The sequence below is a fragment of the Limanda limanda genome, chromosome 1 (assembly GCF_963576545.1).
Source record: "Limanda limanda chromosome 1, fLimLim1.1, whole genome shotgun sequence".
NCBI classification, from domain to species: domain Eukaryota; kingdom Metazoa; phylum Chordata; class Actinopteri; order Pleuronectiformes; family Pleuronectidae; genus Limanda; species Limanda limanda.
Window position 1 is genome coordinate 9934306 of NC_083636.1, and position 26616 is coordinate 9960921.

At 41.9% G+C, this 26616-nt stretch overlaps 1 protein-coding gene and 1 non-coding gene across 2 annotated transcripts; one reads left to right on the forward strand and one right to left on the reverse strand.

Moving 5' to 3' along the window:
• Positions 1-11644: 11644 nt before the first annotated feature.
• On the reverse strand, positions 11645-23781 carry LOC133011462 (cAMP-regulated D2 protein). The gene is made up of 8 exons (XM_061079194.1): positions 23091-23781; positions 21896-22097; positions 21542-21675; positions 20547-20674; positions 19805-19923; positions 19157-19297; positions 17864-18036; positions 11645-12261 (listed from the first exon to the last, which is right to left on the reverse strand). Exons 1-8 carry the CDS (start codon positions 23574-23576, stop codon positions 11809-11811), a joined length of 1836 nt encoding a protein of 611 aa, XP_060935177.1. The 5' UTR covers positions 23577-23781; the 3' UTR covers positions 11645-11808.
• A 719-nt stretch (positions 23782-24500) lies between these two features.
• trnal-cag (transfer RNA leucine (anticodon CAG)) lies at positions 24501-24583 on the forward strand. The gene has a single exon. It is a non-coding gene; the product is annotated as a tRNA-Leu (tRNA).
• Positions 24584-26616: the final 2033 nt, after the last annotated feature.

The window sequence follows — 26616 nt, forward strand, 5'->3', positions numbered from 1 at the left end:
TGTCAATTTACCTCTAATTTATAGCTGATGTTGGTACTGGCATATTGGGCTAAATGTTCTCACTACAACCTTTCCACGCACTGATTAATGTCCCCGGCTCCATCACTGGGACTGCTAATGACTTAATAGCACCTGATATAGCTGTTAAGTGATACAGTAATTGGACTGCATAAAATTCTATGTGTGCCGAGGTGCTCTGTGCACTGTTTTGCATGCAAAGTGTATTTCAGTCGGTAAATCCAAATAATTTTTTTTTTTAATAACTGAAGGAGCCTATTGTGGTTAGATGTATCCATTCTGAATATCCATGTTCACGTGATCAAGGTTTAGTTTGCATGTGAGATGTGTGTGTGTTGTTGCTGAGAGGGTGGATGCTAATGAACAGTAGCTACGAATACCTCAGGGAAAAGCATTCCAAGAAAGGAAACATGAGATTGAAGCCGAGTGAAAATTAAATGGGGAAAGGGAATGGGGGCTGTGGTCAAGCCCCTGTGCAATCTGAATCCATCATATTTTATAAAGAATGCACTGCTGAAGCTTTTATTGATAAACTGTTGCACCTGCTGCAAATTCACAGAGCTGCCAGTATGAATAGCTTTGATGAGGGCTGGTCGATTATGGCAAAAATCATAATCATTCCAAATGATTTTGGAAGCATCACACACATCACACACATTTCATCACATTAATTTAGTTACTTTAACCCTGATGTCCCAGCTCTGCGCGTCACATTACGTCTTGTGTGCGTCTCATAAAATCAAACAAACACAAAGTGAACTTCAAGTCCTGTATGGGTCCTAATAACTTGTGATTGGTGTTGGTGTTTATTGTTAAAGTGTAAAGGGAGTGCAGGTCAGCAGGGGAGTGAGGTGGGAGGAAATCCAGTGCAGTAATTCAGCACGGTACAAGAATACCAGACCTATAATGTGCGTCTGCCCTAATCCTGAGGCAGCGGTGGCAATCATTTTGCAGGGGTTGGCCCTGAAGTGTCCCAGCATTAAGTTGAGTCCATAACCCAGACTTTTATTCGAGGAAGTAAAGTTATTTTAACAGAAACCTCACACACAGATGAAACACAACAGAGGGCCTCAATACAAAAAGAAACACAGGATAAAAATCGTTTCACACCAATTACTCTGTTTTCATAATTGCTGGAAGCCATAATCATAATTGAAATTCAATTAATCTCCCAGCCCTAGCGTTGATGTGAAACATTCACACATGTTTGTGCCATTTGCAAGGAAGGATGTGTGTGGATCAAATTTAATGACAATTAGTTTCTTGTTGAAAAGTAAGAGGATTCCCCAGAATCAGAAGAGCCATGTTCAGCCATGAACTATGGAGGATGTCTGCAGAGTTCTGGAGTTCATCTTATGAACAATGCAACAGGAGAATGTTCACTCAGATGTGTTCAGAAAACTGTCCGAAATACCCTGAACGTTCAGGTGTGGGGTGGTGCTGCAGGCAGAGGCAGAACCATGTATTTCTATGTCAACAGTACATTGACACTGTTTTTTAGTTTTTGTTTAACAGTGTCCAGCCTGACAGCTTTAAACTCCTTTTTTCACTCCAGAGCTTCTACTACTTCTACTACATCTGTACAACTTCCACATTGATCCATTCAGAAATAATTGACATATTTAGCCTGAATGAAAGTGTTGGACCAACTAACAGCACTATCAACAGAGCAACTACTATCATAAAGCTACTTCACTGGCATAGAAGTCAAACTCAGCTCTCTGACCTGCTTTCTTTTCAATAGGAACCATGAATTTCAGCCACACTTTTTTTTTTAAATATAATTACCAGTTTTATCTTTAGACACTCCACACTCACAAGACAAAAAATTGTTGTGGATTCTTATCAAATTAAGCAATTTAGAAGGGCTGGTCATTATCCATGTCCCACTTATGATTAAACTATAATAATATAAATGTACTGTGACTACATTTCCCTTGATGAAGGAGCCTCGGCGCGGCCAGTAAGAGAATAAACTGGTATTTGTTGGAAGATCCGAGAATCTCATCCATCATGTTATTTTCATGCAGTCTCAAGGAGTGGGATGCAGCTATTAAGACCACAAATTAAAATTCTGTGCTGCTCTGAGTGCTTACTGACACCATTATTCCACATAAAGAGAAAATGGGCTCATAAACTAACTTTATTTCCGAGTCCATAAAACCACTGGCCTGTGTGTCTGATGAGTGCAGTTAACTTAAGGAGCAGCCAGGTGCACCTTGAACTGTCTGTGCCGTCAGTGAAGCAGCCCCGGGCTCAGGGACGCGCCGATAAATTTCACCCAATGTTGCTGAACCCGTGCGCTGCATTGACCTCTTAGTTCATCAGGTGGGGGCTGTGTTTTGTTTAGCCCCTGGGATGGGGTTTGATTAGTTGCTAATGATGCTTGTTGCTAACCTGCAGGAGGGGTTAAAGGCCTGGAACTTGTGGTAGCTCTCCACTTCACTTACTGCAGCATAACAATACTATGGTAATAATGAAAATACCTCGAGACAATGTCTAAAAGAATATATATGTCTAAGGATGAAAAAGAGGTGACGTATACGTGGAAGGTGCCAAATAACATGTCAATTTGAGATACAAGAGCTTTTGTTGATGAGGGTCAAGACCGTTGTCAATCTGCTGTAAACAAAAACATATGATTTCCTCAGAAGGGATTTATACACCGGACCAGCAGCTGCCTCCTGCATTCTCTACCCAGGTGCTCTCGCAAGCCTGAAGGTTTTGAAAATGTTCTTGCTGTTGTGAATGCATCTGATCTGGATTATCTCCCTGAAAAATAGCTGAGCTCTGATTGCTTAAGGCCGTGTTATACTTTCTGCAACATCAAGTATGCGAGGGTCTGTGTGACGTACGTTCATGGTGTATGGAAATCTGTGCACCCAACAAACTGGCTGTTTGCGGTCGGTAGCAACAAGCCAGTTTGGTTTGCACATGCATTGAAAGGATAAATGGGCGCTGAATCCGAAATTCATCTTTATAAGAAAATATAGACAGCAGGCAGAAACAATGACATCTTTTTGATCTGATTCAGTGCCCATGCTCAGAATATTGCAAATCTGCAGTGCATGAATGGGATTTATGCTCCAAGCAGAGTTTAATACAAACAACTATGCATCACAGATTTCACAGCTGTCCACAATGGAGCGTAACTGAGACCTCAGTTCTTCCTTTTCATCATTGAATTCAGTTTCCCTGGACTCCAGCCTGCACTTAACTGAACAGAAACTCCACACTTCTCTCAATGAATGCAAAGTTAAGATTGTGACAAACTAGTCTCAACTCAAATGTCTACTTACCAGATTATCAGGACTTTCCACCACATATCATTGTCTTCAACAAATGGAGTTTGCATTCTCTGAGCACTGTGGTGGGAGCAGACTCTTTAATGTGCAGACAATTTTTGAGGCCACCTTTCAGTGAATGCTGACATGCTGCTGTTAGTCACACCAGAGCTAACTGGTGGCTCAGGTGCCCCTCTGGTGTGATTGTTGGGCCAAATGAAACATGGAAATTTGACCATTATGTCAGACCTTTCCAGAAAAGTCGACACAGTCATCTTCAGGTCAATCTTGCTGCATTTAGATTTGTTCATGCTAGACTGTATGGGTAGGGAAGATATTAAAATGTATCCAGATTCTGATGTTTTCTTGTGTGACCCTCACCGCACAAATTCCGGGCTTAGATTACTACGACAACTGCTATTAATAAAAACAGCCCCTTGGCTTTGCATGCTTGATTTAATTTGGCTCTTGGGGGAAACTAATTGGGAAACTCCGATTTAGAGCCTTCTCTTTGATAACAGCTTTTATAATACGTCAAATCGCTTTGTTTTTTTAAATGCAATTTTTTATTTTCCTTTTCAAATGCTCCAGTCGGTTCACACAAGGTTGCAACGGCGTTAAATCCATAGCGCACGTGGGAAAGTGTTGTTATTGTTATCAGTGCTGTGCTGATGCTGAATGGGTTTGGCTCCGTTCAGTAAAAATACCCTCTCTAGTATTATTGTTACAGTAAACTAGCAAACCAGAGGCTGAATGTTCCACTATCTCTTCCCCCCCCAATGACACATTCTTCCCTACACAAGCTTCCGCTCAGAATTACTGCACTTTTTTGTGATTTATGAGCAAAATGTGCTTTACTCTACCTTCTGAATTTACGCTGATAGCTCTTGGGACCAATTCAATTCAAGTTGGAGAAGCGGGGTGAAAAAAAGCCCTGGCTGCTGCTTTCCCATTACATGGTAAATCTCCAGAGAAAGAGACGGAGGTGTTCGAGTCAGCACAATCCAGATCTTCTGAAAGCAGCAATTTATATGCACATGGTTCCTGTTTCATAATAAAAAGCTGATTAAGTGACTTTTTCTCTTTTAATTGCAACTTGAATGGGCCTATATACCTAAAGGACAGACTCTGCCAGTGTTGATCACACCATATGGTGGGGCATGACTTTGATAATGAGGATATAGTGTGGTACTTTCTACATAGAAAAACTGTCTGGCTCTCTGAAGGAAATGGCAGAATAACATTATTCCAAAGTGTGTTGACCCTCCTGATTAAATAAAGTATCTCACTTATGCTCCAGTTGCATAATCCAGTTTTGTCAGTTCCTCTTCTCATCAGGTATTTGGTTCATCGATTAGAAGCATCACACTGATACTGCTGCTGAAGAAAACCGTTCAGTCCCATGGTATTAATCTGCAATCCATGGGTTTAGTCATTCTCTGTCATCCAGCTGAATGTTAAGCTTCACTACGCTGCACCAAGAGGTTGGCTGGAGGGAGCACTTCATCTAAAGGGATGAGTTTTGCTTAAAAGACTTTCATGGTTAAATGAGCTTCCTAAAGTAATATTAACCAGTGTTCCTGCTTCAAACACTCCACCACCAGTTCAAACACACACACACACACACACACACACACACACATTAGCTGTTAGGAGTCCGATTAAAATTGTAGTTTTAGATTTATTTTAAGCTTTATTCTGGTATTTCTGTGAGAATGCCCACTTTGCACTGCTTCACCTGTGCACTCTGCTGATTGTCTCAGACAGGCAAAGCAAATTTCAAGGTAAGGAACCGGCTTGAGCTCTGCTCGTACTGGTCGCTATAATCAGAGACTTCATCCGTCTCCGTCTGGCTCCTGCTCACATTCTCTCTCACAGAAATAACCTGTCAGCTCTGGAATCCAAATACCAATCAGCAAGCCAAGTAATTAATGACAGATTTCATCAGAATGTTTCCATGATCATTTTCTGGAGGCTTCCATGACCAGAGGTCAGACTCTAACACCTGCTGTGGGGCCAGAGAACCAGTTCTCTGCTCTGCTAACAGGTTAATATTGACTAATGTTGAGATAGTTCTATGAGACTATGAGTTTCACTGACGAACATGTCTACTATGCCAGACATAGAGTATGTTGTGTTAAAAAAGAAAGACACTTCTAAACTAAATTTCAGTATACATCTTTCAATAAACAATACAGAGATTTAGAGGTATCTGCAAAGAAGTTGCAGAGGAAGGAACTGTGAATCCTGCAGCCATCTGGCTTTGTAGAAATAACAATTTATATGAGCATTACATTTTTTCAAAGGTGACTGGTGTTGGGGAAGGCCCAGTGATCTGACTTAGAACAAAGGCTCGTAAAACTTGGGACTCGCCTCAGGAGACCCCTTACATTTAAAAATCCAGCATGGAGATCTTATCTCCATGTGAGAGAAAATCACTTCCTGGGTCCCCCACTGTAAGCCCGCCCCTGGGGGCCAAATACTGACAACTCAATTGGCCGGGGGCCACACTGACCCCTGACCCCTCCTCCCAGGGGGGAGTCACCTGGAACATGACTTAAAAAGGCTGTGCTCCCAGAAACCTCTCTCTTTTCCCTCCGATGCTGACGTCGCCACTAGACCCCCCCCCCCGGGGGTCTTCCTAGTCGACCCAGTAAGCTAATGGAGGCGATAAGACGTTTGTTTTATTCATTTCAATTCATTCATTTATTCTTTTATCTTAGTTGACGTTTTTATTTTGAAAGGACATTTTCCTGTTTTAACCTGAAAAGACCAGACAGGAATCTCACTCGCGAGACGAGTGAGACACGGACTTTACTTTTATTCTTTCTCCACACAATCCACTCCGTTCCTGTAAAGCAGCACGATCTCCGCTGTTACAGAAGAAGACGAAGTTTCATTCCGTCAGGGAAGCACGAATAATTCGCTTCCTTTTCCGGTCCAGCGGCCGAGCCCGGAGCTCCGCTCGTGAGAGAGACCACGTGATTCACTGGCCCCCGACACATTCGCGCAGACGCGCAGGCACATCGCGAGGGTTGTACAGTAAGAGACTTGATTATCTGGGCAGATACGTAGCATATTGTTTAATATTTGATTGTATTTGTTGCGAGACCGCTGAGTCTCATTGTTTAACCGGCTACTACGAGCCGCTACTTCCGGTTCATTTCCGGGTTTTGTGTTAGTGTGTGAGCGCCGCGAGGAAAGCCTCCAGCCGCACTGTTAACGTCTGTGTGAGTCTGCAATGATTTCACCGATCAGAACCTCGGCCCACAACGTTCGCTTGAGGGGTGAATTACTGTTAATCTATCTCTGGCGTGTTTTTAAGAGCTTCTTTGAACTCTCCTTGCATGTTCTCTCTCTCTCTCCCTCTCGCTCTCTCTTCTCCTAAACCTGCTTACACATATGTTCCGATCTGTATTTAGAATACAGTTCATGTCACATAGTTACCTCTATACTTAGAGAGGCTGAACACATCTGGAAACCATGCGGCCCAGGGCCAAAGCAGAGACAAAGAATTCTCTTTGTCTGAAAATCCCTTTGTGTAATTCATGTGACGACCACCAGTGTGAGCTCCGGCCACATGGTGTCATTAACATAGACTCCATCTTGAATAACGCAAGTTAACCCACCATGTTGAGTCTATTATTGCCACGCCTCCTCTCTCTCTCTCCTCCCATCCTGGCTCTAAATTCATAACGGCTCCGCCATCTTGTTTTGTAGTCAATCCGCCATTTTGAGAGTTTTTAGGCCTTGATTCCACGAATCATGATCGGCCGCCATCTTAGATGTGACTGCGTCATCGCCACGCCCCCTTCCTTTTCTCTCTCTCTCTCGCTCTCTCACACACACACACACACACACACACACTCACACACACACACACAGACACTTTGATAGACACAGACAGATACACACACACAGAGACACATAGATGGACCAGAGGTTACATGCGTGTTCTAAATTGTGATAAGCTGCTGTTGTTATCTTTGAAATATGGGAGTTTGTTAAAATGATAAATCATTAAATAACACTTACTTTATTTCACATACACACACATAGACACACATACACAGAGAGACACTTTGACACAGACACACACACACACACACAGAGACAGACATACATAGGTAGACCGCAGGTTTTACATGTATTTTCTGAATTGTGATAAGTGCTGCTGCTGTGTTTATCTTTGAAATATCGGAGCTTGTTAAAATGATAAATCATTGAATAACATTATAACTTTATTTCCCCTTTCTAATAAATACTTTTATAATTAAAGTATCTGTAGTCTGTGATTATTTGTGCATATGTGTGTGAATACAGCTGGATTATGATTGCCTGTGCTCGAACTTAGAAGCCTTCACTGTTTATTAAGTAATCGTTAATATTAAAATATTGACATTATTAATTTGACATTTATCATTATGAGACTGATAATTATAGCTTGACATCGTTGGTCCCTGGAAACCAGGGTGGTGCCCCTCTACGATAAATTATTTTCAATAAATAATCTTTTATTATTTTAATAATCATATTTCATGATTATTAATAATTAGCCAACGTCAAGTCTACTCCTATTGCACAACACTGGACATTGCAGAGAAATGTCAATTAAAAGTTTGTCTCACACACGGATCACACCTTTTTTATTATGATGATGCTGAACAGTCCATTTGATATTTGTTATTATAGTTTATTTTCTATCAAGTTTATTATGTTACACACTATCAAATGAAGCCTGTAGCAGGATACAGTGTTCATCTTCATGTTACTCAGATTAGATAAATATAGAACAGGCTTCAAACCAGTTTTGAAAACATTGTATCACTCTGTGAAAGGTTTCCACTCGTTCGGTCATAGCTGGCGACAGGGGCAGGGGCATCTGGTGCCAACTGAATGGGAAGCAGGCTGGAGGCTAGCAGATTCTATGTGTACTGGGAGGCCTGTGACATGGCTGGTGGTAGTGGACGTGCAGAAAGCTGATTCTCTGACGGATTCAGGGTCCCACATCCATGGGTTAGTCACTTTAGGAATCCTGGCTCTTTGTGAAGAAAAGTGACTCTCCAAAGTCCTCCCATGAAAATGGCAGAGAGGGTTGACTTGCCTCATTGCCTTCTGTGAAACGTTTGCTGAGTCTGCAGTATCGCCGTATGAAAGATTATACTGCACAGCTAAAGATCTTTGTTCACAGAGCATTAAATGGAATGTCTTTGCGAGGGAGTTTGTCTTGAGTGATATTCGCCTGCTGCAATAAAGTGTAATATAAGAGGGAATCCCACTTTGGGTATTTTGAAAACAGACCTGTAACTGAAGACAATATGATTTTTCTGGCAAAGGCCTTGCTGTTCTGTTCTTTCTAAGCTTGGGTATAAACAACAGCAATCTTAATTTCATCAAGCCTCTCATACTTATCAGCCCGAGAGCTTTCAATGATGTGTTGAGACAAAACCCCAAACACACTATGAGCTTGTGTTGCTTTATATTCATGTCCTCGGGCGAAGAGCGAAGACAGGAAGAGAAGAAAAAGTTTTTCCGCTATCAAAGTAAGAACTACCTCGTTTGTATTTGAACGCTCATCTGTCTGGAGATTTAATCTGTTAATCTTTGGAAAAGCAAAATGCTTTCATAGGTTGTGACATTTCAAAGACGTGAAAAAAAATCCCTGTTGTTTTGACAATGTCTCTTAAAATGAATTGTCTGACTTTTTTTCAGCTAAGCTTAGCTGAAAGTATGCATATGGGGAAACAACATTTCAACGTGTTGCATTTATAGGAGGTTGTCCTCAATACAGAGTACCTCAGCTTTATCAACCCGTCCAAACTCCCTAATTGCTAATTAGGACAGAAACTCGTTTTAGTGAATATCCATCCATCCAACCACGTATCCTTTGAGGGTTACTTGGGAGCTGGAGCGAATCCCAGCTGACTTTGGTGGAGAGGTGATGTACACTCTGGACAGTTCATCAGCTAATCATCAAATAACCAGTCACGCTCACATTCACAACTGTTGTCAATTTAGACCGTTATGTTGAATAGGCATCAACACAACTGAAATAACTGTTCTGTGTCTAAATCGAATAACTATAAATAATAAGCAGGGGAAAAAAGATAAACTGGTAAACAGTGTGCTGTGGCCCAAAGCGATCAACCCCCCTGCAGCACTGTGGCTGGCCTGAGCAGCACTCCAGGCTCAGAGAGCTGTGTGGCGACCCCTGGTCCTCCCTGTCAGTTTATCCTGGGTGCATTGTGTGTGTGTGATAAGCGAGGAGCACGAGTGCCAACTGTGTGCACCTGGGGCCCGGTTTCCACAGTCTATAAAATGTTCTCTGACAGTCTCTCTCTCTCCTTCTCTGCAGGCACCCAGTTGGTTTCTGCAGCCTTCGTTGTCTTCAGTTGCATTATTACCTTTTGGTTTACATGCATCTTGCAACACACACACATCATGTCCCTACACGAGTGATTCTACCGACGGCTCACACTCCACTTGTTTTTTTACTGTGTGACAGCTGTCATCTGACTTTTAATTGCAGCCACAGTGTCTATAATCAGATGTTATTGGAATGTGCCCATGCAAAGCCGGCAGCCATGATTTAAAGCCCAAGAATGACGAGCAGACATTGATTCCATAACCTCCCCTAAATGATCCAGGCAACAGAGAGGATAGCGTCTCTCTATTCTCTGGCTCCCACTCCGTCTTTCTGCTATCAGTTGTCACTATAATGAGCGGCAGGATTTTGGGGTGGGGTAGGAGTGCGGGGGGGGGGGGGACGGAGCCTGTGAGAATCCAGCAGTGGGCGCAGAGCTGGGATGAGCTGCAATTGATTAGCTGTGCGGCCGTCTCAGACAGCTCAGTCACAGTGCGGGCCGTACTTTGATACTGCATGACAGCAGAGTAAATGTCTGTCGAGATAATGAGGTGACCTCAACACACCCTACGTGTCATCACGCTGCCAATCAATGCCCATGTGTAAACAGCCAATAATTGAACGTGTGCGTATGTGTGCATTTGTATTTTAAACGCATGTCAGAAGAAACAGGATAATTCACAGTGGCCTTTGTGTCAAGTGGAAGAGAAGCCGCTCCTGATGACCTCCAAGCATCTCTGGACTCAGGAGGCTCATGACCTGAGCCAGTTAAGCTTTTCAGGTCAATGGGAATCATTGTCATCATTGTTAAATGATTGGTATCTAGTGTGAAATTTCTCCTGCACAGGCATTTATTTGATTTCTTTGTGGTTATTGAAATATCAAATTAACAGCATAGTACCCACCTCAGACATCCTCAGTGGAAAACCTAAAGAAAACAAACCAGCCACCCAGGGTACGCTGTCCTGAAACTGGAGCCGACGGCATCAAAGGCACAGACATCTTCTCTTCAGAATCAGTAACCCTTCAAGATGGGACATGACTCAAGAGCAGTGCAATTGTAGCTGCTTTTCTTCCGCATTGAAAAGTTTTGCCATTTCTTTTCCTTGGGTTACATTGAATGGAAAACCATTCTTAAGCTGGAGTGCCCCAAAAGGGCCAGCTGTAACAAACAGCAAATTTCTTACACAGTCTATTACCACAGTCTCTTTATCCAATGCCATGACGATAATTCTAAGGCTGGATGTACTGCATTAATTACCATGGCCCTGGAGATGGTATGGAAGGTAATGGTACAACTGTGATTTTGAAGTACTTGTGTGTACCATTTAACCATGGACCTTCAAATACAGTTTAGTACCAAGCATGTTCTCAGTGAAAGACTGAAGTGGTGGCTACCTGGAAAGAGAAAGAAACATTTGGTAGAAAGTGCTATTTATTTTCAAACTACATGTTTTTAGTTATATGTGCATCTGTGCTGTGTAGATCAGTGGTTAGAACTTAATACTCAGAATATTCTTGTTCTTTTCTAGATGCAAAGGAGTAACGACGTTCACAAAGATTGTAATGTCGGCACTCCTTATCTTATCTTTTGCATTTGTGGTCTCATTTTTTGGGTCACTTCCCAAAGCTCACACTGACAGTTTGTGTGTTCATGGTTTCTTTCTGAAAATTATCTTTATATCGTCTTTTCCCTAGTTCTCTTGTCTGGGCTTATGATAAAGAGTCACAGACCCATTTTTAACTGGTGTGAACTAATCTTCTGTATATACACTGGACGTATGCTTTCTGCATCTACAAACAGTTTCCCACTGAATCCATGTGCATTTATTTTGAAATGTACTTATGTTCAATCAGAAAGGGAAAATGGTGGAGCTTCTTCTATTCCTTCTGGTATAGCCCAATTCTTGCTAGAAAAACACAATAGCACTCAGTTTTTCTAAAAGCTGAATTTTTATTAAAACAATTGCTGCGTAGAAGTGATTTCTAGATGTTCACTTCATACTGACAAATGCATCTTTTCTTTTGTAATGAGCAAGCTTTTGCAAGATTTTCTGGCTGAATTCATATCCTCAGGGACAAAGAGAAAAGCATATCTTGATGTTAGTTCAGCTGACAGCAGCAGCCCAGCCTTGCTTCACACTAGTAGATGCCCAGTTGGTCCCAGAAGTCACACATATGGTTCCTGGTTCCCACTTGTGCATGTGAACGCACTGTCAGGTTCATGGCCAGCCAGCCGCTGGTGTCGGAATAGCGCGGCCAAACGGGCAGGCGCTGCTCCCGGCAGAAAGTTGTCTGTCGAGCTCTCGAGGACGGGTCACCTGTGTGGGCGAAGGCGCCCCAATAGCATAGCATCCGATTGGACAGCAGCTTCTCTGCCGGCAGCATGGTGAAGTTGGTTACTGGGGCTGAGTCAAAGAGGAAGGGCAGCTCGGCACCGTGGCAGGCATGCTGGTAGCAGAAAGTCAGACCTGACCAAATGCGATGGTCTGACGCTACGTGGTCGAACACATACATCCACACCTCACTGCCCATTGCTATGCCGGCCCTTGCCGACCTCCTGGATGGACACAGGAACACATAGTCGGTAACGATCTGTTGACAGAAAATATAGAGAAAGTCAGACTGGATTTTTCAAGAGTTCTTTTCTTTAATGGGTGACTAGGGTCAGTCAGTCAGTCAGTTAGCCAAGGAGTTCACCGCTCTCCCTGACACTTGTGCTCCCAAGAAGATGACCTCTAATAGCTCTGACGTCCCCTGACTTTTCCCATTCAGGTTGACATTTTTAACCTTGAAGGAAATATTTCAACAGCTCTTTGTACAGACATTTATTACATTCCATTTTACTCATTTGGTAGATGCTTTCATCCAAAGTGACTTAAACCAGACTTTCACCATTTACAACACTTACAACACTGTTGACTACAGTATTGATGATCCTATGACCTTTGCTATAACACCACCATTAAGCCCAATTCATGCTTCTGTGTCGAAGATACGCCGCACGTACACATGCATCCTACGCACGTAACCTGCGCATGGGGCCAAGCATTCATAGGTGTGTGTCGGTGTGTGAGTTGCGCTGTAATTACACCACGATAGAGTTTGTATGTTGGTGTTAAATGTCTTTCGGTTTCTGGTCCATTTATTTACATTTTCATCGGTGTCCCTGTTTACTTCAGAACAATAGCGAGTGTTACTAAGGAGCTGCTAGATCGTGAAGAGCAGTTACTTCATTGAGTTCAATTCATTCCTTCAACTCGATTAAAAAATGGCAGTGAGTTTTCGGTCAGAATGTTGTGCTCCCTGCTAACATGGCTACTAAGCAAATGTTACAATGTTAAAATGTTTAACTACATTTGTGATCTTTATTAACATTAATACCTGGTAAATCTGCTTATTACCATTGCCTCCATGGGTATGTAAGCATGCTAATGTTAATATTGTGTGTTATAATGCTCAGAAAGGACCGCCCCAATCTGGGATTTTAAGCCATGTTCAAATGTTGGATTTACTGTTTACCATGTCTGAGTAGAGAAATAAACTGTGTGGCAGTCAGACATTTTGTGGACATACCTGGGCAATAAAGTAAAAAACAAGCTGCTTTGCAAGTTTAAGACTTGTTCAGCAATGTTGAAGCTTCTTGTTTTACTGTCTTGGCCGAAGAGAAAAGAAAGAAACCTAATGAGTATGGCATCTACATGGCATGTGCTTTTCATATTATGAGATGGGCTGGGGCCAAAGCTACAAAAACAAGATCTATTGCTATCTCTTGGCTAAAAGGAAGCAAAAAGAAAAGGAAGATAGGCTGTTACCTGGAAACCAGTTTGTCTTTTTCAGCAATACACAACCTGCACCCACACATCTGACACCTGAACACAAACAGGCTGACTGTAGGAAGCTGATGGACACGCATGCACTCACAAACACACACACACTTAGTACACTTCTTATTTTTCCACATACATTTGTCGCTTTAAAATTGGCACATGCAAAAATGTTTGCATCCCTAACTGTAGCCTACCTAAACAGCGCTAATGCAAAATGACACAAAGCATTGCACTGAAGTGTCGTATTTAGTTTCATACTGACAGACATAGTACAGCGCCCACTTCTATTAGGAATGTTACTGTGCCCATAGTTGCATTATTCTGAAAATGAGGTGTGGTCAGGTTCATTGTTGATGCATTACTTTATTGAGGCACTAAAATGCTTCTTTTGACCAACAAAAAAAAAGTTTTGAAGTCAATATCTCAGTATATTCCGCCTCATTTCATTTTAAAGCCACATTACCGAGATGGGAGCATGTACTTACAGAGGTGGGTGCACAGTGAGTGCTGCTTATTACTCACACAGATGGTCTACTCACGGGAGACGTGAAAGCTCACAAGCAGATCTGTTTCCTCTGCAGAAAAGTGCTCTCTCTTAACTACCTGACAAATCCACTATCGCATCAGCAGTGCGCAAAAGGTGCAAGTACCCCTGGCTTGTAAAGGGAATGGGAGATGGCACTCTTCCAACACACACCCATGATTAATTAAGAGACTAAGTCCAACCCTTTTCAGCCATGCACATGGTACGGAGGCCTTTTTATTCTGCTATTTAACTAGTAAAAACTCAATTTGGACAGGCCCGATTGGCCATGTTCTCGAGACAATGTGCTTAGATTCTTTAAGTAGAGCCCTAAAATTCATGAAGCACGCAAACACACATCCAAGTGGATACAAGCACATGTAGGAATTAAGTTATTTTCATCTGGATATCTTTTTTTTCCCTCTATTTCCTTTGCTCTCTGTAGAAAAGCGTGCAGCACTGATGTCATGCATCATGTCACCTCCTGCACCTCGTCATGTGTCAGCATTGAGCTTCACAGGAGGTTGATTCTCTCCTCTTCAGCTCCAGCACGAGCCGTCACCTCAACCAACCAGTAAGAAACAAAGGCGAGAACCGTGGGTGATTTTCTACTTGTGCACACAGACAATTATGTTCACTGGACCACACTAACATGCCAGGGGTAACTCTACAATGAATGACCCACTGGATCTCTACCCCCGCAGTGCCTTTTAGTGCCAAGGCGGATTTGTCTTCAAGAGTACATACATTACATAGGTTAAAAAGGTCAACAATAAATATGTTTATGCTGGTTTATGTTGGTGCGAACTCAAATACGCTGAGGCGAAAGCATGTTGGTTACATTCTTCAGAATGACCTCTCGTCTTATGTCTATTCCTGGTTATCATTGCATCACCTTAGAAAATAAACGCAGAATTTTCTCGGAATGTTAGAATTAAAGTATTACAGGTTTTGTTGAGCATTATAGTGACTGACCACTTTTCGAATGACTCCGAGCGTAAATGTCCCATTTCTTTTCTCCATTGAGGTTTTCATAAAAGAGGTTAAAGCCTGGAATTCCCCACGAAATGAATCTTGACCATAAAACGCTTTTAATAACACAGTAAAACATATTGGAAACTTGAAAAAAGGCAAAGGTACAAGATTTTGTACCTAACTGTTTTAAGAGTAAAGGGACTGTGTGTCCCATAAACCTTTGCAAATGGTTTCACGATCTCGTAGCTTCTGGTAAGTTGATATTGGATGGTTTCAATGTTATTACTTCCGGAACCACACTCTTGTGCTCTATTTGGAATAGTTTTTTCTGCAAAGAACAACATTGCTACTACCCTGGCAAACAGGGTGGAACCACATATCCCATGAGCAGCGTACCCTTTGAACCGTACATATGTATGACCTCTTGTTAAACTGCAATTACCACCATATCTCCAACAGGTCTAGACACAGCTTTTAGAGATTAATTTATTCGCTGCTCTCTGCGACAGAGTACCAGTCTCTTCAGGAATATATCATTTCAACTTGCCATTCAAAGAGAAGCTTAGATCATCATTCTCATTTGTCCTTGTGCTTTTATTTGAAAGAGGTATTTTTGATTCTGTTTGACATTTAATAGAGAGACGTCTCATGGAGCCGCGCTCACACTAACACTGAGCTTTTCACATCAGCTACCTCTATGACGTCTGCTTGACATTTATGCTGACCCCCCTAGTCCTCTGGAGGAGTGCCCTTTATGAAGAGATGTAGGAGGTGTGTGTGTGTGTCCGTGTGTCCATGTGTGAGTGTGTGCAAGCGAGCGTGTGTGCGGATAGCGGGGTCTACAGTTGTGACTTCACCATCTACCTACTGCACCGTGAACTGTTACTGAATGCTAAATATGTCTGCGAGTGTCACCTCCTGACCCCCTGCAGCTCCCTGAGGCTGCCACTTTGCACTTTGCATTTGAAATGCTGGAAGAAAGCGGTCTCCTTCAGTGTCATCATGAGCCATGCCACCGCAATGATATGTAGCCATGACATCATATCGATAAAAAAAGGATGGATAGATAGACAAATTGCTAACGAACAAATTGAAGAGAAATGCAAAAGTAGTGTGCAACAGTGTAAATGTGAACAGTCTCCATGCTCTCATAAAATCTTTCTGTCAGAATTGTTTTTCTTTTTTTCTTTTTAACTTTTTTATAACATTTATGTTTTACATAAATAAGAATTTACTTTATTTCAATGTTTTAGTTTGAATCCATTAGAAATCCAATGTCAGATGATTGCGTTGTCACTTTGCAGATTTCCCATTACTGAAAGTCATTAGACCCATTGGGCTGTGACATAGGAGGTAGAGAGGTTCGTCCACTAACTGAAGGTCGGTAGCTCAACCTCCAGCTCTTTAAGTGTGCATGCTGAAGTGTCCTCGGGCCAGATACTGAACCCTAAATGGCCCCTGACGGCTGTGCTGACAGTGTATAAATGTTGCATGACAGAAAAGACACTGTATATAGAAGAGTGAAAGCTACTTGTACTGTAAAGTGATTTCGGTATTTTTGTGGTTCTTTTAAATTGTATCACATTATACTAAGAATGGCGCTGGCCTCATTTAGACTAATTTGTTGCCATGTGACACAGGCAGCGTTTTGTCCTCTGCCGGCCTTCTCTATCCTTTACTTCATCTGTGACTCCTCGGCCCATCCTTCCTATCACTGTAGACGTTCATGAGAGACAAGTGGCTTCTTAGTGGGAGCAGTCAGGCTGCATCTCAAGCAGACTAACTCTGTGACTCCAGGTGGTCCACATTAATCACCTATCCAGATGATGGATGAAAATATGTGGTCTACAATAGCCAGACAAACTGGAATCATAGCTCCCTCTGTAGGCAAGGGATGAGAAGTGATATTGATGAAAGGGAATGCACTGAGCTGGTGGCTCTCAAACTGTTCAGGAGCTTCCACACATTCACAAGTCGTTCCTTAAGCTGCCTCAAATGTTGCTTTTTTTCCCCCAATTAACGAATCACATTAGCAAAAGAAAACAGTTGCCTAATTACCCATCAGGCTCCCTAGATGTGGTGGCGCTGGAGAGAGCGCAGCTGGGTCCTTGTCACACAACCGACAGCAAAAGAATGAGTAGTTATCCATGCATGCGTGTGTTTGGGTGGGTCGGGTTGAATGTGTCTGAGTTTTCACTTTTTCACTCTGGGAGTTTTTTTCCTTTTTACACAAAAACTACCAAAGAAAATGACTCAATATTTTTAAACACAGATAGTGTGTTAATTCTAATTCTCAGTGTCATGTCATCTGATTAGAAGTACCTGAATATAGTATCTGTCTATGAACTGATCCATGAAAAATAACAATACTTCCACTTTACAAAAGGAAACTTTGGCATTTCAGCTCCTAAACAATTTAAAATTCCATCTTTCCTCAGAATATGGAAAGCATTCAAAAAAAATTTTTTTATCAGGAATAACCCTAATCCTGATTGCCAGCTAACTTTAGTGCTAAGCCAATTTGACCTGATGATTTTGCTGAATCTCAGTTTATCCTGAGATGTGTGTGCTGAATTTCAACTCAATCCATCTGAGAGTTGTTGAGAGATTTCACTCAAACCATAAATGTAAACCTAATGTTGGCTCTGGAGAAAAAGTCAGAGGATCATTCGTTGCCTTACACACATGAGATCTAAGAAGGTGTTAATTCTACATGATCATGATGTTATAATAATAATATATAATAATAATTATCTCTGCAGAAATGTTCAAATTTTCCCCTGTGCAATGACTGACATATTTTCTTGACTGCACCTGCAGTTGATGTTATGCTGTTCCAGATCAATGTGAACTGAGCTCATCCTCTTACCTGAGCCAGCATGCCCCTGCGGTCGGCTACACTGAACAGAGGCAGGTACTTGTGCAGGACCTTCAGAGTGTGTTGTTTAAAGATGGCAGTTATGTACACAGTGGCCTCCACTGCTGAGACCGGCTTATTGAAGACGCCATACACAAAGATCACCCCCTCTTCTGAGGTCGTACCTGCAGGGATGAAAACAGTGTCAGTGCAAAAAGCAAGAATACCCATGAAGACTTCCTGTCCCCCATTTACACAGCCCTGATTGTCCTGAAGTTTGAAAATCTGTCTTTACAGCAGCTTTCATCTTGATGTAATGGGCTGCTTAGTTTCCAAGACATCACATGTTACTGATCTCGCTCCTTCAGCTTTGGATCTTGGGAATTTCCACTTCAAATTGGGTTTTAATGAGAACCAGAGGGAATTTGGCTTCACTGGCCGGAGGTGATTTTCCGGCCACAGTGATGCTAGAGTGAACTGATGTTCATGGAAATTTGTGTTGAATCAGACACGAGGATGAGATTAAGTCCTTTTAGGACAGAGAGGAGCAACTATTACTTCTCTTCTAGATGCAGATCACACAGCCAGGAATTGCAACTGTGTAAATTCAGAGTTCTGCTGTATATTGAGAACACCTCAGTCTGAATCTGAACAAGAGCTAATTAGATTAAACAAGATTTCCATCTGAGCAGTGTGTTCCGATCTTTTGTGAGGTAAGAATAGAAATAACACAAGTGCTTCACTGTGACTATGACTTTAGCTTTCACATATTTTTGTAAAAAGACTAGTATATGTGCAACAAGTATTTGGGCCACTTGAGGGAAATAAAAACATTATGTCGAGATGAAAGTCATAATATAATGCTATGCATAATTTTAGAGTTGGGATATCAGGAGATCAGCCTGTTGCCTGCATCAAAATGAGGAATATGGAGCATCTTGTTAAGTTATACTTAAGTAGAGGTCTCAAAAATGAAGAAATTCATCAGCACCTTAGTTTCAAGTATCAGGATTTTGAAAAGATTGTGAAAGAAACTTTCTTTTCCTTTTGTTGAGATTTCAAGATCTTGGATCCAGGAGGTTGAGCATATAAATCTGAATCTGCTTGGTATATTTATGTCGGTAATGCCTTCAAAAATATAATGTTTTACTGGGAAATGTATGAGTATAAGTAAAAAGCAGCAGAAAATGGAAATGAAGATTAAGTGCATTGAAATTGTACAATACTTCACTAAATCAGTTATTCCATCACTGCATTGCAGGGAGCGTCAAAGTGGTTTGGTCGGTTACGCTCACTGGTTCTTACCCAGCAGCAGAGGCTTCTCTTTCTGCCAGTGGCCCTTCTGGAACGCTGTGATGGTCTGTTCCTTTATCAATTCCCCATCGATGTGAGGGCCCCACGTCTCGAAAACCTCCAGGAACCTGAACGGGTTCACGATCTTAGAAGCTGACATCCAAAATCAAACAAATCAGTTAATAATACAGTCTGATTTTAGAGCAGTGATTTTGAACATTCGGAACAGAGATTTAGAGTTAAACTTGAATCCTGTTATATAGAACTTTCTTTTTTTGCTTTTCTTTAATCAGTAGAGCTGAAATGCTTCTTTTCCTTCCAGTGTTTTGGGCCTGAAAGTATGTTCACACAAGCAGAAAACCGCGGCTGACGAAGCAATAACAGAGTCAGTGATACTGACCAATAAACCTGTCAACCCTGCTGATATATTACAGTCATATTGTTCCGTGAAGCAGGAAAATTGTGTCTAATTGCTCCTTTCAGGGTCTCGATGCACCTTTGTTTTCACAATTTCCTTTTCCAATATGCCACAGTTCAGGATTAAATAATATCTTTCATCATCTTTCACAGATATACATGCTACACCCCTGTCTTCTTATGTAACTATGCAGGCAGCCCTAAATTCCGGGGGGGCGTGGGCGGGTGTGTGGGGCATCCTACTTGTTTTCATCTGGGCGTCGAGGACGGTCTGTGGACTGAGAGAGAGCAGGCAGACGAAGTCGCTCACAGAGCAGTTGGTCTGTTTAGAAAAGTCCCTTCCCAGCCTCAGGGCATCATGTCTTAGAGAGGGACACAGAAAACACAACAACACACTTAGACTGAAGTTTTCGCACATCCACAACCACTCGTGCACTGGGTATGTGTGTGCTGGTGTACTCAGGTGTAGTAATAGCTGATCTCCTACACATGTAAACAGTTGAATCATTGTTAAGTTCAGAGTTCAACATAAACATCTGTTTGCAAAGAGAATCACCCAAACATTTCAACTATTCATGTTGCGTTCTACACCGGTGGCCAAGGCTGATGCTGATTGTTTTTTTCCACAGAAGGGGGTCATGTGAAATGAGCCTGACCAATCAGCAAAGGCAACATCATGACCAACATGTGGTTGTCACAGTTTTTGTTCTTCCAGACAAAACAGCAGCCCTGGAGTTTTTAAACTAAAACAGGGTCAACAGCGTTTCAAAACTTCTCTGTTTTAGCTGCTCTAGTAGGGTGGACACCAGGTGTTTCCAAAGCAGAGCTGTTGTGTTTTCAAACTATTGGTGTGGATGTAGCTTAGGTCTGAATTGTAGTAAACAAAGTAAATAATTAATTTGTATAATATTCTTCTATCCTGAGGCAGTGATGGATCAGTAACACACCAGTGGCCGGTGTCAGCCCTCAGCTCAGAGGTCCTCACCTGGTCTTCAGAGGGATGGAGAAGGGCAGACTCTGCAGCACAGCTTGTTTAAACAGAGGCTTGCTGCTCGGGGTCATCAGGTGGAGACTCACGGACTGGGCGCCTGCACTCTCTCCAAATATCGTCACCTGACAAACACCACAACACAGAAGCCGTAAACGGCCACGATGGACGACTTTACACTTCAGCAACAAGAGGAGCCAACATTCCTACCCAGGAATACCCTACCGAGTGGACAACAGTGGACTGCACCCAACTGGAAAGTATTGATCCAACTTGTTTGTCATAGTTTATAATAACAGATTGAAATTAGATGGGGAATGATAATGAGTCTAGTTGTCTTTGGGCCTGTTACTTGCATTGATAGGTTACTACAGGGTGTTCAACCTCATTGCGTGCTCTTTGCTTTGATATCAGATCACGTATGTTGACACCACTGAAGGTGTAGAAACATCTAGAAGTTAATCTAGAGAAAAGTGAGGTACTAGAGTTAAATTTCAAGTGCAATGACACTTTGTCATTGCACTTGAAATTATCAATATATCAGTCTTTCCCCCCCCCCAAAAAATACACTAAAATGATTTTCCCACTTCTTCATTATGGGGTATTGAGTTAATAATAGTTTGGGTAATATGCTATTTACTTGTATATTGGGGAAGAAAAAAAATAATAATGATGAAAAAATAATAATGATTTATCGAAAATAGTAGTTGTCGAACTAACTATGGTCTTTGTTTTTTTTCTTGAATTTTAAGTAGGGTTGTTTTTCCATATTTAAACATTTTCACTAAGAACAAAACTAGAAACTAGAACTAGTGTGTGTGTGTGTGTGTGTGTGTGTGTGTGTGTGTGTGTGTGTGTGTGTGTGTGTGTGTGTGTGTGTGTGTGTGTGTGTGTGTGTGTGTGTGTGTGTGTGTGTGTGTGTGTGTGTGTGTGTGTGTGTGTGTGTGTGTGTGTGTGTGTGTGTGTGTGTGTGTGTCTGCCCGCCCGCTTGCCTTGCTGGGATCACCACCAAACACCGCAATGTTCCGCTGGACCCAGAGGAAAGCTGCCTGCTGGTCCAAGATCCCATAATTCCCTGCGGCTGAGGTGTGAGGGTCCTTGCCCGACACGAGGAATCCAAAGGCCCCTTCAATAATGCATCAGTTCACATGATCAGCAGCGTATAATTAACTGCAGCAAGTCACTGATTTCCTCCCAGTTCCAAATTACCGTTCCCTTTATTAGGCTGGCACATTGAAAATAATGGCAGGCACGAATTATCCTGTCACACACACACACACACACACACTCTCTCTCTCTCGACTACATGAATAACCGGGTTACTACACTGGAATAAATGTTCTTACCCAGCCGGTACTCCATGCCTACAACTATAGTGTGGGTAAAGTTACTGATGAAGCGTCCGTCATACAGCGGCTTGGAGGCGGAGCCAGCGATGAAGTCGCCGCCGTGGATCCACACCATGACGGGCAGTGGGCTCTGCAGTGGGGAGGGGAAGTTCACATCCAGAGGCACGAAGATGTTGAGGTAGAGACAGTCCTCGCTGACCTTTGAGACCGGAGATTACACAGGTTATTCAGGCTCATTGGAATTCATATTCATATTTTACTCCACAGCTCGAGCTGTAACTTGTTATCCTGACAGGCCACAAATATCATTTGGTTATTATGTCAATGGGTGAGCTTTATTTATGTTTTTTGAGAAAGATATCTTTGACTTAGAGAAACATGGTTTTGCAGGTTCTTAAACCAAGTTGAACATATTGAGGCTGTCCACATTCCCAATTTATCTAGCTAGCTCTCTATCTGGCTTTAAATTACAACTATATGAGGCTTCTTATTTGTATACACTGCTGCTCATAATTATATTTGAATGATATGTGAGTGAATTTTATTGTCCTACTGGTCACCTGTGGTACTGTGGTACATCTCATAAAACTGGGCTACAGTTGCAAGTCAAGTCACTGCAGCCTGAGTGAAGTTACATTTCACAGTGAAAGCCAAGTCACGGTAGATTACGATGACGGTATTTAAGTCTAAGCATATTTACATTTTTGTCTACAAACACAAAATAAAAGATAATACATTTCTACACAGCAATGTTGTTCATTCATGTCAGGAAAGAAAATAAAACAAAAATCTGCAATTTAGAGAAATATTTTTGGTCTTGAGGCCTTGATGTCTTTTGTCTACGGCCCTGCAGAGTTTGTATGTGAGACAATGTTGGAGCAAACCAGAGCAACATTTTTACTTTCATTGAAGCTGTTGTTATAAGTCCACAAGTCAGAATTATTGGTATTGGTATAGTTCTTTCCATTATTAACTACATTGATGTCTCCTAAGTATCTTCGACTATGAGACACATGATATAACCAAAATTCATCTGTTGTTCTTTTGTCTGTTAGCGCAGCTGTCATCTTTAATGCCGGTGAAACCTATTTTACTGTTGCTCTCACTACAATGCCAACAATGCAAACAAGTTATGTCTTCCTGAATTTAAACATCATCATGCAAATAAGTGAGAAGTTGTGTTGTTCCTTACTTTATGAGGACACTCCGCAGCGATAGGTCCGCTGCAGGCCTGCATGCATGCAGGCCTCGGAGAGGAGGCATCATAAACCCCCGGCCAAGAAGTCACAGGTCTGGGGGGCTTCCAGCGGTAAGCCCCAACAGGGGGGTCTGCATATGGTACCCCATAGAATATATGGGCCTTATCCACTGTAACCCCCTTAATCTGTCCATCTTTGGTTAACACTACAGGTCCAGGAGCCCCATCTGTGTCCTGACCGCTTGGCTCGTCCTTGGTCTGCTCCGGGATTGAGAGGACCTTGAGGCGTCCCGGCTCCTTGGGGGAGTTTATCTCAAAGTGTGGGTTGATAATGAACGGCTCGTCTCTCACCAGCGGCCCAGGGTAGATAGCTCTCAGGAAGCTGGCAAGGTCGATGTCATCATCATTTTTCGTCTCCTCTCCAGAGACCAGCATTAAACTTAGTGGGCACAGAAGCAGAAAACAGGGCCAGCTCTCCATGTTGCCTCAGAATCCGCTCATACTTCCCCAGACGCTGCTGCTCAGATCAGGATTTGACTTGAATTATGTTCCCAGCTGAGCCCACACAACACCCCGCAGCCTGGGAGTCTCCACACACAGCTCTGCACAACTTGTGACTCCAATTTAGCCGATTGCTTGTTAAGATTTATCAGACAGAAGCTGCTCTGTCTGGAGGATCGTCCAGTCGACCCACAGCAGCTGGACACAAACTCTGTGGTGCAGGACAACTAATGGACAACAAGTCGTCTTTCCTTTGCTTAATGTCATTACAAAGTCACAAACAGAGGGCAAATAGAGAAAAGCCAAGGAGAAGGCATCATTGAAATATAAGAGTGGAGTCCTGAATTGATTCTGAGGTGTTAGATGTTTACAAAGTCAAAATAGAACATGGGAAAATCTCTTGTATTAGTTTTTTCTAGATTCCCCTTCTGTCTTGGAAAAAAACTGAATGTATTGACCTCTTGATGATGTAGGAAACATTCCCATCAATTAATCTGAAAGTGAAAATACTCACAATTCAAGTCCAAACCAGAAGCACTGCTTTATCTTAAAAATATTTCTGCCTCTGCAAAAAAGACCCAAACTCAATTCTCTAGTAAACAATCTGTTCACACATTTAGAAATATACTTTCCCTCCTTCCTCATTGTCCCACTTTGTTGTATGAATGTTCCCTCTTTTGCGCAAACATGTGTTTTGTCCTGTGTCAGATTTAATCGACATGTGGATTTTCAAAGTGCAGTATCTGGACAGACAAGTTCGACAATGTTGGACGTGCGGACCGTCCGACTAAAATTTCCAACTTTGACCAATCAGGGCACCGATGAAAGAGTTCTTCGTCATTTCCTGTTAAATATATAGTTCCGGTTAATTTCGACGCTTTGTACGACCTGTCATTTCTTACAGTCAGGATGGCCGAGCGGTCTAAGGCGCTGCGTTCAGGTCGCAGTCTCCTCTGGAGGCGTAGGTTCGAATCCCACTTCTGACATAATTTTTTCATTTTCATGTATTTACTGCGACTGTGTGAGCGTCTGTTTCTTTGTAAACGTCTGTTGTGTTGTTACATTGAAGCTCAGTAATATGGAGGACCATACATGACATAAGTATAAATAAATAAATAAATACATGTAGAAATAAATACAGAAATAAATAAATAAATGAATAAATAAAAAAGGAAATAAATTAATTAATACAGAAATAAATAAATACGTTACTAACAACAGAAATAAATAAATAAATGTCTTAAATATATTTGCACATTTATTTATTCCCTGATTTATATTTTTCACGTTTTCAATCACCATATGCTAATGAGAAAGGCGGGCCTAACTGCAGTCTCATGCAGGATTGGTCACAGGAGTGTAATGATCCAGCCTTTCAATGCTGACTGGTGTCCAGTAGCTGTTTGCAGTGTTGAGCCGGTTCACACTTAAAATGAACTAGTTCAAGTTCAGAGGGTTAGTTCAGGTTATTTTTTATTGGGATGATTAAGGTGTCAGTAATCCTGACTGTGAGCGCCACGTCTCGTGTTCTCCTGAGCACAAGGAGAGCGCAGAGAGGAGGAGGAAGCAGAAACTCCAGCTCGGTACAAACCACCTGCAGCTTCTGCTCTGCGCATGAAGCAGCTGATCTCTGAGCAGATGTGACCAGAGAAACTCTGTGTTTTCACTGTTTTACAAAGTCACTGAGCGGCTGCATCGAGGTGACGAGCTCAAGTCTCAGTTTTTGTCTCTGTGCAAGTGTGTGGCACTGAGGGGTGCGGAGCCACGGGGCCTGTGTGTGCGTGTGTGTATAGCTCAGTTGACCAATCCTGCTCGAGACTGAGTTTGGGACCTCCTACCTCATTTACATATGAGACAATTAAATGTGGAATTAAATAAATGTTGAAATACATAAAAGTTGAAATAATTGTGGGAATAAGTTTAACACATTGATTAATTTACTTCTGTATTTATGTCCACATGTATTCATTTATTTCTTTATCTATTTCCACATTTTTTTTTGCAACATTTTTATTTTTCAACAATTAATTGTCCATATGTAAATGAGGTAGGCGGTCCCAAACTCAGTCTCGAGCAGGATTGGTCAACTGAGCTATACACACACGCACACACAGGCACCCGGGCTCCGCACCCCTCAGTGCCACACACTCGCACAGAGACAAAAACTGAGACTTGAGCTCGTCACCTCGATGCAGCCGCTCAGTGACTTTGTAAAACAGTCTCTGGTCACATCTGCTCAGAGATCAGCTGCTTCATGGGCAGAGCAGAAGCTGCAGGCTTGTTTCTTTCCGAGCAGGAGTTTCTGCTTCCTCCTCCTCTCTGCTCGCTCCCTGTGCTCAGGAGAACACGAGACGTGAACTGGCACAACACTGCAAACAGCTACTGGACACCAGTCAGCATTGAAAGGCTGGATCATTACACTCCTGTGACCAATCCTGCATGAGACTGCGGTTAGGCCCGCCTTTCTCATTAGCATAAGGTGATTGAAAACGTGAAAAATATAAATCAGGGAATAAATAAATGTGCAAATATATTTAAGACATTTATTTATTTATTTCTGTTGTTAGTAACGTATTTATTTATTTATTTCTGTATTAATTAATTTATTTCCTTTTTTATTTATTTATTTATTTATTTATTTCTGTATTTATTTCTACATTTATTTATTTATTTATTTATACTTATGTCATGTATGGTCCTCCATACAGTAAGAGAGATTCTTACCAGGTTTTAAGCATTTTACACGAGCTTATACTGACAACATCCACTGGAGGGCAGCAAAGACCAGGGAATATAGGAAGGTCCACTTTCTGTGAAGGCTCTCTCTATCTCTCTTTCTGTCTGTCTGTCTGTCTGTCTAACTATCTATGTATCCAAACTCCATTTTCTATTCTATTTTGCACCAATATAAACTTCTTTCTACACCATAAGACTATAGGGCACTACTGTAGAAGACACATGCCCAACCCGTCCAACATTACATTTACCATAAGAATAGTTACAATTAACATTTAAAGTG

Coding starts and splice junctions, on each gene's coding strand:
- LOC133011462 (XM_061079194.1), bottom strand. CDS start 23,576: ATGGAGAGCTGGCCCTGTTTTCTGCTTCTGTGCCCACTAAGTTTAATG. Junction 22,098..23,090: donor CTGCGGAGTGTCCTCATAAA/GTAAGGAACAAC, acceptor CCGGTCTCAAAG/GTCAGCGAGGACTGTCTCTA. Junction 12,262..17,863: donor GCAGGGGCATGCTGGCTCAG/GTAAGAGGATGA, acceptor TTCTGTCAACAG/ATCGTTACCGACTATGTGTT.